A 13,583-nucleotide genomic window follows, 5' to 3' on the forward strand; every position below is an offset into this window, starting at 1 on the left:
AAGTGCTCAGCATATGTGGGAACTCCTTTAAGACGGTTGGAAAAGCATTCCAGATGAAGCTGGCTGAGAGAATGCCAAGAGAGGGTGGCGACTTTGAAGAATCTAAAATACATTTTGATTTGTTTAACACTTTTTTGGTTACTACATGATTTCATATGTGTTATTTCATAGTTTGGATGTCTTCACTACTATTCTACAATGTAGAAAATAGTAAAAATAAAGAAAAACCCTTGAATGAGTAGGTGTTCTAAAACTTTTGACTGGTCGTGTATATGGATAATATATAAAGCCAGGCACATTTAACAGTTAGACTATTGATTACAGACCTAATTAAGATGGGTTCTTTCAAGTATTCATTTCGGTATTTCACTCCTGGGGATATGCCCCGAGTGTAATCCTCAAAAGCGTTTATTACACTACGCCAGTCATGATTGGCTGGATGTCGAGACTTGTGCGTCAGGGAAGGGTGTCCCTCCTACCCTATAAAAGGTTGTCTCTGAGTCATTCAAACATCTCTTCCCGCTTTTTATCAGAAAGCTTACCTCGATGCAACTGCATTTTCCAGAACTAGCTAAACTGTCCACAGATGTGAGCTTACAACTCACTGCCGGGTGTTATTCTCGGGACTGCAGTGGTTCCTTTTCCTTAACCATAGTTAGAGGAAAATTATTGGAGGGAGGAACGGGTACAGCTGTGACACGGTTAACTCGTTCACGGCCAAGTTAGCTGTATCCAAACAGTGACTAGTCGTAACTAGCTTTTCTGGTTTACTTTGAGGAGAAAAGATTATACTAGCTACAGCAAGCTATCTTTTCTAAACTGTTGTTTCAGAAACGGTATCCGGCCATCACACCAAGTGGCACTGTTGGAGATAACCCACTAATCACTAGCTAACGGACTAGCCTACCACGCTAGTTTTTTCAGACAGCTAAAAACGTAGCATCCAAGCTATGGCGACAAAGACATCTCCCACCCCAAATGAAGAGAAGCTCCCAGTACTAATCTGCTCCTGTGGAAACAAGATATCGGCCAAAGACACCCACTCGGTGTGCTCCACTTGCCTTAGGCTGCAACATGCCCAGGAAGTCTTAGCCTCCCCTGGCTCCTGTCCACACGGTGCCCCTCTTCACTGTGAAGAGCCAGCCCCTGTGAAGAGCACGCCAAGCTAGCCTGAGTCAACAGGAACCTAACATGGGGGCCGGCACCCCCGGTGACTCACCAGAGGAAATGGATATCCCCACGGGGAATCGTGGTAAGACTGCTAGCGCTAGCTGGGGTGACCAGCTCGACGCCATTGCCCCGCTGTCGGAGGACTTCAGCAACGACCTCGTGGCCTGTGTTGCCACAGACCTCAATCTTCATCTGCTTAAAGCCGTTGTCCAGGTGTCAGGAAGAGTGATGGTGCTCATGATATCCCAGGAGAGGGCTCAATGGCTCAACCTATACACGGTGTCTGATAGTGAGAAGCTCATGATCCTGTATGCTCCAGTAGACCCTAAAAATCTTTTCCGTCCCTCTGTTGAGATGATGCAGATGATACACTCTGGCTCAGGGGGAATCAGCGCGTGTACTCCAGGAGGATATCGCATTGCTAATAGTGAAAAGGGCAATAAGAATTGTTCCTCCCGAGTAAAACCACTGCAGTTTTTACTATTGATATTTCCTGGTTCCAAAAAAGGAGGGCGGTATTCGCCCGATCCTCACAGGAAATTTCTCAGAATCGCTTTTCAAGGCCCAGTAATCTACAAATTTCTCGTTCTCCCTTTCGGCCTCTCACGGTCACCTCAAGTTTTTACGAAGTGTACCGAGGCAGCCATTGCCTCACTCAGAGAAAGGGGCATTCGGCTGATGATGTACATAGACGATTGGCTGCTGTGTGCGCAATCAAGACAAGAGGTCTTAGTGCACAGTCAGCTACTGTTGGAACACCTGACATTTCTAGAGCATTCTGATTTCCACGCTCATTCAAAGCTCGCTTTTCAGTGGAACGTATAAGAACATTCCAAGATTGCCTAGCACTGTTTCACAGAGGGAACCTGGTCTCTTTCAAAGCATGTCTGAGACTGCTTTAGTAGTCATCCCATTAGGAGAGGCTTTCAACGCTGGGTCTCTTCTCAAGGTCTGAGCCCAATACGTCACAGACATCTCCATAAGCTGCATGGTAGCACTGCACTCCTGGAGACACCGGAAGTTTCTGTCACAGGGTGCCCAGATGGGCACTGTTTTATCCAGAAAAGTACTCACAACAGACGCATCTCTCTCGGGTTGGGGTGAAACTCACGAGGGCAGAACAGTGTGGGGACCCCATCACAGTTCTACTCACATAAACTGCCTGGAACTCCTTGCAGTGTCCCTAACATGAAATACATTGCTCCATTTCTGGAGGTTGTCATGTTCTAGTCAGAACTGTTGTGGCTTACATAAACAGACAAGGGGGACTGCAATCCCCTCACTTATACACACTGGCACACAGACTGATTATGTGGAGCAGTGTGCATCTCCAGTCACTGAGAGCTACTCATATAGCGGGAGTACTGAATCTGGGGGCAGATTTACTTTCCAGTGTTCAAGTTGAACCATTCACTTGGCCCGTGAATGGTTTAACTTGAACTCTGCCGGGCTTTCCCAAAATGTAATTTGCTAGAGCCTCATCCACCAGGTCCCTATGGCTTTACAATGATGGTGAAAACTTGGAGAAATGTTGGGGTTAGGTGGGTTAAAATATTTTAAGAAGTCACAGCGTGCCCAGAGGGACATGTCAAAATGCTGAATTTTGGCAAGTCTTTATTCATGTGAAAAAGTCATATTTTTGAATTGTTCATGTGGTCACAATTTCTACATAAAATATCAAAGGGATGCTAAAGGAACTCATTTCTGGGAAGGTTTTTTTTACTGTTCGCGATTCACAAATTATTATTTTGATTCCCATGTTTTAATTCACTGCAATTGAACCAAACCCCAACTATTATAATGGCGGAGCAAATCATTGGATTTGTCAAAATATATGAAGTAGATCATCTGTTTAACAGTAAAAAAACAAACACCTATTATAGTATATTGTATTAGAAGACTCACCTCTCTGTAGTTGAACGCGATTGTTCCATTGTTATGGAGAGCAGCCTGGAAGGTGAAGGTTCCCTCTGCCTCGCGCCCCTGAAGCCGCACCTTGTCCCATTGCACCACAAACACCTCACCTAGCACAGAGCAAGGGTCAGAGGTCAACATTAAAGGTCACATAAGGGCTCCCTAAAGGCACCCACAAAAATAAAATCAGCTAAAACCCTAATGAAGACAATTTAGCTGTTGAAACGTTGGTAAAATAAATTATTACACCGGAGCAACTAAAGTGTGCTACTTTTCCTTTTCTTTTCTTAACCCCACACATACACTGCCGCTCCCACTCTCACCCACCCACACAAATATAGACATATGCACATACCAACACACTCACCATTGTCCATGTACCGCACTGTTGAGTTTTTTGAAAAACTGGGGTCAAAGTTGGCCATGAGGGGGGCGATGTACTGTGTGGCTGTCAGCATACGATGCGTGATCTCCCCCGTGAAGATGAACCCTTCGAAAGATCAAAGTTCAAACATCAGAGGCACTGGGAGAAAGTCTTAACTTTCTACATTGTTGTGTCTGGCACCCCAACAAGATGATACATAAAAACAGGAAAACAGGACCCAAAAGTTCAAACGTCAAGAGACTGGAAGAAGCACGCCTCCACAAAAGTCTTACATCATTTTACATTGTTATGTCTGGCACCCCAATGAGATGATAAACAAACCAACAGGACCCGGGGAAGTGATATACGGCCATTTCCTTGTCCCACAGAACCCCAGCCATTCTTCACTCTGAAGGGCAGGCGAGGAATCGGAAACGTCATTGGGACTTGATTGTTCAGACGAGAGTTTTGAAAGGACACTTTGGGGACTTTAAAGGCTCAGTGCAGTCACAAATATGATTTTACCTGTGTTTTAAATATAGTGCCTTCAGTAAGTATTCATACCCCTTGACTTTTCAAAATGTTGTGTTACAGCCTGAATTTAAACAGATTCAATTGAGATGTGTCACTGGCCTACACACAATACCCCATACTGCCAAACTGGAATTATGTTTTTAGAAAATGTACACCTTAATAAAAAATGACAAGCTGAAATGTCTTGAGTCAATAAGTATTCAACCACTTTATGGAAAGCCTAAATACGTTCAGGAGTAAAACATTTCCTAACAAGTCACATAATAAGTTGCATGGATTCAGTCATCTCTGTACCCCACACACACAGTTATCTGTAAGGTCCCTCAGTCGAGCAGTGAATTTCAAACTCAGATTCAACCACAAAGACCAGGGAGGTTTTCCAATGCCTCGCAAAGAAGGGCACCTATTGGTAGATGGATAAAACAAAGTAAACATTGAATATCCCTTTGAGCATGGTGAAGTTATTAATTACACTTTGAATGGTGTATCAATAAACCCAGTCACTACAAATATACAGGCGTCCTTCCAAACCCCTCTGAAATTTCACCATGAGGCCAAGGAGTTTAATGACTATAATAGGAGAAAACTGAGTATGAATTAACAACATTGTCACTCCCCAATACTAATCTAAATGACAGAAGCTTGTATAGAATAAAAATATTCCAAAACAAGCATCCTGTTTGCAATAAGGCACTAAAGTAAAACTGCAAAAAACATGGCAAAAAAATGTACTTCATGTCCTGGATGAAAAGCATTATGTTTGGGGCAAATCCAACACAACACATCAAATCAAATGTATTTATAAAGCCCTTCTTACATCAGCTGAGTACATCACATCACTGAGTACCACTCTTCATATTTTCAAGCATGGTGGCTGCATCATGTTATGGCTATGCTTGTCATCGGACTAGGGAGTTTCTAGGTTAAAAAGAAACAGAATAGAGCAAAGCACGGGTAAAATACTAGAGGAAAACATGGTTCAGTCTGCTTTCCAACAGACAGTGGGAAACAAATTCACCATTCAGCAGGTTAATAGCCTAAATCACAAGGCCAAATATATACTGGAGTTGCTTATCAAGTCGACATTGAATGTTCCTGAGTGGCCTAGTTACAGTTTTGACTTAAATCAGCTTAAAAATCTAAGACTTGAAAATGGTTGTGTAGCAATAATCAACAACCAACTTGACAAAGCCAAAAACATTTTTAAAAGAGTAATGTTCAAATATTGTACAACCCAGGTGTGAAAAGCTCTTAGACTAAGCTAGAAAGACTTTAATAGCTGCCAAAGGTGACTCTAACATGTATTGACTCATGGGGTTGAATATGTATGTAATCAAGATACAGTTGAAGTCGGAAGTTTACATACACCTTAGCCAAATACATTTAAACTCAGTTTTTCACAATTCCTGACATTTAATCCTAATAAAAATTCCCTGTCTTAGGTCAGCTAGGTTCACCACATTATTTTCAGAATGTGAAACGTCAGAATAATAGAAGAGAGAATGATTTATTTCAGCTTTTATTTCTTTCATCACATTCCCAGCAGTTCAGAAGTTTACATAAACTCAATTAGTATTTGGTAGCATTTAAAATGGTTTAAATTGGGTCAATCCTTTTGGGTAGCCTTCCACAAGCTTCTCACAATAAGTTGGGTGATTTTTGGCGCATTCCCTCTGTCAGAACAGGTGTAACTGAATCAGGTTTGTAAGCCTCCTTGATTGCAAATGCTTTTTCAGTTCTGCCCACAAATGTTCTATAGGATTGAGGTCAGGGCTTTGTGATGGCCACTCCAAAACATTGACTTTGTTGTCCTTAAGACATTTTGCCACAACTTTGGAAGTATGCTTGGGGTCATTGTCCATTTGCGACCAAGCTTTAATTTCCTGATTGATGTCTTGAGATGTTGCTTCAATATGTCCACATCATTTTCCTTTCCTCGTGATTCTATCTATTTTGTGACGTGCACAAAATAGCAGCAAAGCACCCCCACAACATGATGCTGCCACCGCCATGCTTCACGGTTGGAATGGTGTTCTTTGGCTTGCAAGCCTCCCCCTTTTTCCTCCAAACATAACAATGGTCATTATGGCCAAACAGTTCTATTTATGTTTCATCAGACCAGGGGACATTTCTCCAAAAAGTACGATCATTGTCCCCATGTGCAGTTGCAAACTGTAGTCTGGCTTTTTTATGGCAGTTTTGGAGCAGTGGCTTCTTTCTTGCTGAGCGGCCTTTCAGGTTATGTCGATATAGGACTCGTTTGACTGTGGATATAGATACTTTTGTACCTGTTTCCTCCAGCATCTCCACAAGGTCCTTTGCTGTTGTTCTGGGATTGATTTGCACTTTTTGCACCAAAGTAGGTTCATCTCTAGGAGACAGAATGTGTCTCCTTCCTGAGCAGTATGACGGCTGCAGGGTCCCATGCTTTTTATACTTGCATACTATTGTTTGTACAGATGAACGTGGTACCTTCAACCATTTGGAAATTGCTCCCAAGGATGAACCAGACTTTTATAGGTCTGGGGTCTGGTCTTGGCTGATTTATTTTGATTTTCCCATGATGTCAAGCAAAGAGGCACTGACTTTGAAGGTAAGCCTTGAAATGCATCCACAGGTACACCTCCAATTGACTCAAATTATGTCAATTAGCCTATCAGAAACTTCTAAAGCCATGACATCATTTTCTGGAATTTTCCAAGCTGTTTAAAGGCACAGTTAACTTAGTGTATTGTAAACTTCTGACCCACTGGAATTGTGATACAGTGAATTTCAATTGAAATAATCTGTCTGTAAACAATTGTTGGAAAAATTACCTGTGTCATGTACAAAGTATGTCCTAACAAACTTGCCAAAACTATAGTTTGTTAACAAGAAATGTGTGGAATGGTTGAAAAATTATTTTTAATGACTCCAACCTAAGATCTTCCTAGATCTTGCCACCTGACCAAACTGAGCAATCGGGGGAGAAGGGCCTTGGTCAGGGAGGTGACCAAGAACCCAATGGTCACAATGCCAGAGCTCCAAAGTTCCTCTGTGGAGATGGCAGAACCTTCCAGAAGGACAACCATCTCTGCAGCACTCCACTGATCAGGTCTTTATGGTAGAGATGGCCAGACAGAAGCCACTCATCATGAAAAAGCTCAACAGCCCGCTTGGAGTTTGCCAAAAGGCACCTAAAGACTCTGACCATGACAAGCAAGATTTTCTGGTCTGATGAAATCAATATTGAACTATTTGGCCTGAATAGCAAGCGTCAAGTCTGGAGGAAACTTAGCACCATCCCTACGGTGAAGCATGGTGGTGACAGCATCATGTCGTGGGGATGTTTTTCAGAGGGAGGGACTGGGCGGCAAGTCAGGATTTAGGGAAAGATGAACAGAGCAAGATATAGAGAGATCCTTGATGACAACCTGCTCCAGAGCACTCAGTACCTCAGACTGGGGCGAAGGGTCACCTTTCAACAGGACAATGACCTTCAGCACATAGCCAAGACAACACAGGAGTGGTTTCGGGACAATGTCTTTGAGTGGTCCAGCCAGAGCCCGAACTTGAACCCAATCGAACATCTCTGGAGAGACCTGAAAATACAGTGGGGAGAACAAGTATTTGACACACTGCCGATTTTGCAGGTTTTCCAACTTACAAAGCATGTAGAGGTCTGTAATTTCTATCATAGGTACACTTCAACTGTGAGAGACGGAATCTAAAACAAAAATTCTGAAAATCACATTGTATGATTTTTAAGTAATTCATTTGCATGTTATTGCATGACATAAGAATTGGATCACCTACCAACCAGTAAGAATTCCGGCTCTTACAGACCTGTTTTCTTTAAGAAGCCCTCCTGTTCTCCACTCATTACCTGTATTAACTGCACCTGTTTGAACTCGTTACCTGTATAAAAGACACCTGTCCACACACTCAATCAAACAGACTACAACCTCTCCACAATGGCCAAGACCAGAGAGGGTGTAAGGACATAAGGGTTAAATTGTAGACCTGCACGAGGCTGGGATGGGCTACAGGACAATAGGCAAGCAGCTTGGTGAGAAGGCAACAACTGTTGGCACAATTATTAGAACATGGAAGAAGTTCAAGATGACGGTCAATCACCCTCAGTCTGGGGTTCCATGCAAGATCTCACCTCGTGGGGCATCAATGATCATGAGGAAGGTGAGGGATCAGCCCAGAACTACACGGCAGGACCTGGTCAATGACCTGAAGAGAGCTGGGACCACAGTCTCAAAGAAAACCATTAGTAACACACTATGCCGTCATGGATTAAAATCCTGCAGCGCACGCAAGGTCCCCCTGCTCAGGCCAGCACATGTCCAGGCCCGTCTGAAGTTTGCCAATGATCATCTGGGTGATTCAGAGGAGGAATGGGAGAAGGTCATGTGGTCTGATGAGACAAAAATAGAGCTTTTTGGTCGAAACTCCACTCGCCATGTTTGGAAGAAGAAGAAGGATGAGTACAACCCCAAGAACACCATCCCAACCTTGAAGCATGGAGGTGGAAACATCATTCTTTGGGGATGCTTTTCTGCAAAGGGGACAGGACGACTGCACCGTATTGAGGGGAGGATGGACGGGGCCATTTATCGCAAGATCTTGGCCATCAACCTCCTTCCCTCAGTAAGAGCATTGAAGATTGGTCGTGGATGGGTCTTCCAGCATGACAATGACCCGAAACACACTGTCAGGGCAACTAAGGAGTGGCTCCGTAAGAAGCATCTCAAGGTCCTGGAGTCGCCTAGCCAGTCTCCAGGCCTGAACCCAATAGAAAATCTTTGGAGGGAGCTGAAAGTCCGTATTGCCCAGCGACAGCCCCGAAACCTGAAGGGTCTGGAGAAGGTCTTTATGGAGGAGTGGGCAAAAATCCCTGCTGCAGTGTGTGCAAACCTGGTCAAGAACTACAGGAAACGTATGATCTCTGTAATTGCAAACAAAGGTTTCTGTACCAAATATTAAGTTCTGCTTTTCTGATGTATCAAATACTTATGTCATGCAATAAAATGCAAATTAATTACTTAAAAATCATACAATGTGATTTTCTGGATTTTTTTCCGTCTCTCACAGTTGAAGTGTACCTATGATAAAAATTACAGACCTCTACATGCTTTGTAAGTCGGAAAACCTGCAAAATCGGCAGTGTATCAAATACTTGTTCTCCCCGCTGTAGCTGTGCAGCGACGCTGCCCATCCAACCTGGCAGAGCTTGAGAGGATTTGCAGAGAAGAACGGGAGAAACTCTCGAAATACAGATGTGCCTAACTTGTAGCGTCATACCTAAGAAGACTTTTCTTCAACAATGTACTGAGTAAATGGTCTGAAAGCGTATGTAAATACAATGATTAAGTTGTTTATTTTTAATACATTTGCAAAAATATCTAAAAAACAGTTTAGCTTATTATGGGATATTGAATGTACAGTATATTGATGAGGAAAAAAACAATTGAATCAATTTTAGGATTAAGGCAAGCGTTCTGAATACTTTCTGAATGCTCTGTATCTACCAATTGTCAAGATTTTGTTTTTTATTTCAAAAAGGAATAGATGCTAATTTTCAAATTCATGACCTTTTAGATGTATATTCATGATTTTCACTGTATGTGAATTGTGACGTTTTTAGCTTATTTGAGTAGAAGCTATATATAAGAAAAGCTGGATGTGTTATTTAACTGAAAGCAATCAGATATAGACGTTCATTGTCTTTGTATTATATACTAAACTAAGGCAAATATGGGTGATATTTTGATGTAAGTGTAGTCCGACAAACAGTACCAGTCAAATGTTCAGACACACCTACTCATTCAAGGGTTTTTATTTCATTTTACTTTTGTAAAATAAACTCAGCAAAAAAAAGAAACGGCCCTTTTTCAGGACCCTGTCTTTCAAAGATAATTCGTAAAAATCCAAATAACTTCACAGATCTTCAATGTGAAGGGTTTAAACCCTGTTTCCCATGCTTGTTCAATGAACTATGGAGAATTAATGAACATACATCCGTGGAACGGTCATTAAGACACTAACCACTTACAGATGGTAGGCAATTAAGGTCACGTTTATGAAAACCTAGGACACTAAAGAGGCCTTTCTACTGATTCTGAAAAACACAAAAAGAAAGATGCCCAGGGTCCCTGCTCATCTGCGTGAACATCCCTTAGGCAGGCTACAAAGTGGCATGAGGACTGCAGATGTGGCCAGGGCAATAAATTGCAATGTCCATACTGTGAGACGCCTAAGACAGCACTACAGGGAGACAGGACGGACAGCAGATCGTCCTTGCAGTGGCAGGCTACGTGTAACAACACCTGCACAGGATCGGTACATCCGAACATCACACCTGCAGTACAGATACAGGATGGCAACAACAACTGCCCGAGTTACACCAGGAACGCACAATCTCTCCATCAGTGCTCAGACTGTTCGCAATAGGCTGAGAGAGGCTGGACTGAGGGCTTGTAGGCCTGTTGTAAGGCAGGTCCTCACCAGACATCACCGGCAACAACGTTGCCTATGGGCACAAACCCACCGTCGCTGGATCAGACAGGACTGGCAAAAAGTGCCACGGTTTTGTATCACCGTGAGTGATGGTCGGAATCGTGTTTATCGTCGAAGGAATTAACGTTACACCGAGGCCTTTACTCTGGATCCGGATCGATTTGGAGGTGGAGGGTCCGTCCTGGTCTGTGGCGGTGTGTCACAGCATCATTGGACTGAGCTTGTTGTCATTGCAGGCAATCACAACGCTGTGCATTACAGGGAAGACATCCTCCCTCATGTGGTACCCTTCCTGCAGGCTCATCCTGACATGACCCTATAGCATGACAATGCCACCAGCCATACTGCTCGTTCTGTGCGTGATTTCCTGCAAGACAGGAATGTCAGTGTTCTGTCATGGCCAGTGAAGAGCCCGGATCTCAATCCCAATGAGCACGTCTGGGACCGGAAGGGCCATTCCCCCCAGAAATGTCCAGGAACTTGCAGGTGCCTTGGTGGAAGAGTGGGCAAGAACTGGCAAATCTGGTGCAGTCCACGAGGAGGAGATGCACTGCAGTACTTGAAGCTGGTGGCCACACCAGATACTGACTGTTACTTTTGATTTTGACCCCCCCTTTGTTCAGGGACACATTATTCCATTTCTGTTTGTCACTTGTCTGTGGAACTTGTTCAGTTTATCTCTGTTGTTGAATCTTGTTATGATCATACAATATTTACACATGTTAAGTTTGCTGAAAATAAACACAGTTGACAGTGAGAGGACATTTATTTTTTTGGTGAGTTTACCTTGTAGAAGAATAGTGAAGACATCAAAACTATGAAATAACACACATGGAATCATCTGGTAACCAAAAAAGTGTTCTTTTTTTATCTCAACCTTCTTCACATGGATTGCTTTAAGGAGTTCCCACACCATAATTTGCAAATAAATTCATAAAAAATCCTACAATGTGATTTTCTGGATTTTTTTTTCTCATTTTGTCTGTCATAGTTGAAGTGTACCTATGATGAAAATTACAGGCCTCTCTCATCTTTTTAAGTGGGAGACCTTGCACAATTGGTGGCTGACTAAATACTTTTTTGCCCCACTGTATGCTGAGCACTTGTTGGCTGCTTTTCCATCACTTTGCGGTCCAACTCATCCCAAACCATCTCAATTGGGTTGAGGTCGGGTGATTGTGGAGGCCAGAACATCTGAAGCTGGTTGAGAGAATGCCAAGAGTGTGCAAAGCTGTCATCAAGGCAACAGGTGGCTATTTTGAAGAATATTAAATATAATTTGATTTGCTTAACACTTTTTTTGTTTACTACATGATTCCATATGTGTTATTTCATAGTTTTGACATCTTCACTGTTATTCTACAACGTGAAAATTGTAAAACCAAAGAAAAACCCTTGAATGAGTAGGTGTGTCAACTTTTGACTGGTACTGTATGTTTCTAACTTTAGAATATGGCCAACTTTTGCAGCTGTAACATCTTTTGGACAGTAATATCAAATCAAATTTTATTGGTCACATACACATGGTTAGCAGATGTTATTGCGAGTGTAGCGAAATGCTTGTCTTTCTAGTTCTGATAGTGCTGCAATATCTAACAATTCCACGACAACTACCTAATAGACACAAATCTAAGTAAAGGAATGGAATAAGAATACATACATATAAATATATGGATGAGCATTGACAGAGCGGCATAGACAAGATGCAATAAATGGTATAAAATACAGCATATACATATGAGATGAGAAATGCAAGATATGTGAACATAATACTGTTGATACATAATAAAGTGACGAGTGATCCATTTATTAAAGTGGCCAATGATTTCAAGTCTGTATGAGACATCAGCCTCTCTGTGTTAGTGATTGCTGTTTAACAGTCGGATGGCCTTGATATAGAAGCTGTTTTTCAGTCTCTCGGACCCAGCTTCGATGTACATGTACTGACCTCCCCTCCTGGATGGTAGCGGGGTGAACAGGTAGTGGCTCGGATGGTTGTTGTCCTTGATTATCTTTTTGGCCTTCCTGTGACATCGGGTTTTGTAGGTGTCCTGGTGGGCAGGTAGTTTGCACCCGGTGATGTGTTGTGTAGACCACACCACCCTCTGGATAGCCTTGCAGTTGTGGGAGGTGTAGTTGCTGTACCAGGAGGTGATACAGCCCAACAGGATGCTCTCAATTGTACATCTGTCAAAGTTTGTGAGGGTTTTAGGTGACAAGCAACATTTCTTCAGCCTCCTGAGGTTGAAGAGGTGCTGTTGCGCCTTCTTTACCGCACTGTCTGTGTGGGTGGACCATTTCCGTTTGTCTGTGATGTGTACGCCGATGTGGATATTTGGGGTGTTCCCTCTGCTGTTTCCTGAAGTCCACTATCATCTCCTTTGTTTTGTTGACATTGAGTGAGAAGTTGTTTTCCTGACATCACACTCTGAGTGCCCTCACCTTCTCCCTGTAGGCTGTCTCGTAGTTGTTGGTAATCAAGCCTAGTACTCTTGTGTCATCTGCAAACTTGATTGAGTTGGAGGCGTGTATGGCCATGCAGTCATGGGTGAACAGGGAGTACAGGTGGGGGCTGAGCACACACCCTTGTAGGGCCCCAGTTTTGAGGATCAACGAAGTGGAGTTGTTGTAGACCTATGCTGAGCTATAGTCAATGAACAGTGTTCTTACATAGGTATTCCTCTTGTCCAGATGGGATAGGGCAGTGTGCAGTGTGATGGCAATTGCAGCGTCTGTGGACCTACATTTGGGCGGTAAGCAAATTGAAGTGGGTCTAGGGTTACTGGGAAGGTGGAGGTGTTCATTGACTAGTCTCTCAAAGCACTTCATGATAACAGAAGTGAGTGGTACGAGGCAATAGTCATTCAGTTCAGTTACCTTTGCCTCCTTAGGTACAGGAACATCTTGAAGCATGTGGGGACAGCAGACTGGGATAGTGAGAGATTGAATATGTCCGTAAACACACCAGCCAGCTGGTCTGCGCATGCTCTGAGGACTTGCCTAGGGATGCCGCCTGGGCCGGCATCCATGCGAGGGTTAACACGTTTAAATGTCTTACTCATGTCAGCCACGGAGAAGGAGAGTCCACAGTCCT

General features: G+C 43.1%; 1 protein-coding gene across 2 annotated transcripts in view; it reads right to left on the reverse strand.

Moving 5' to 3' along the window:
• plxdc1 (plexin domain containing 1) overlaps positions 1-13,583 on the reverse strand; it is a 91,588-nt gene that overhangs the window by 40,458 nt on the left and 37,547 nt on the right. For both annotated transcript variants that reach the window (XM_042305242.1, XM_042305243.1), the window contains exons 5-6: positions 3,452-3,574; positions 3,076-3,194 (exon numbers count right to left, since the gene is read on the reverse strand). In XM_042305242.1, the coding sequence (XP_042161176.1) occupies positions 3,076-3,194; positions 3,452-3,574 (242 nt within the window). The remainder of the gene's footprint in view (positions 1-3,075; positions 3,195-3,451; positions 3,575-13,583) is intronic.

This window comes from Oncorhynchus tshawytscha, linkage group LG24, assembly GCF_018296145.1.
Source record: "Oncorhynchus tshawytscha isolate Ot180627B linkage group LG24, Otsh_v2.0, whole genome shotgun sequence".
Lineage (NCBI taxonomy): Eukaryota > Metazoa > Chordata > Actinopteri > Salmoniformes > Salmonidae > Oncorhynchus > Oncorhynchus tshawytscha.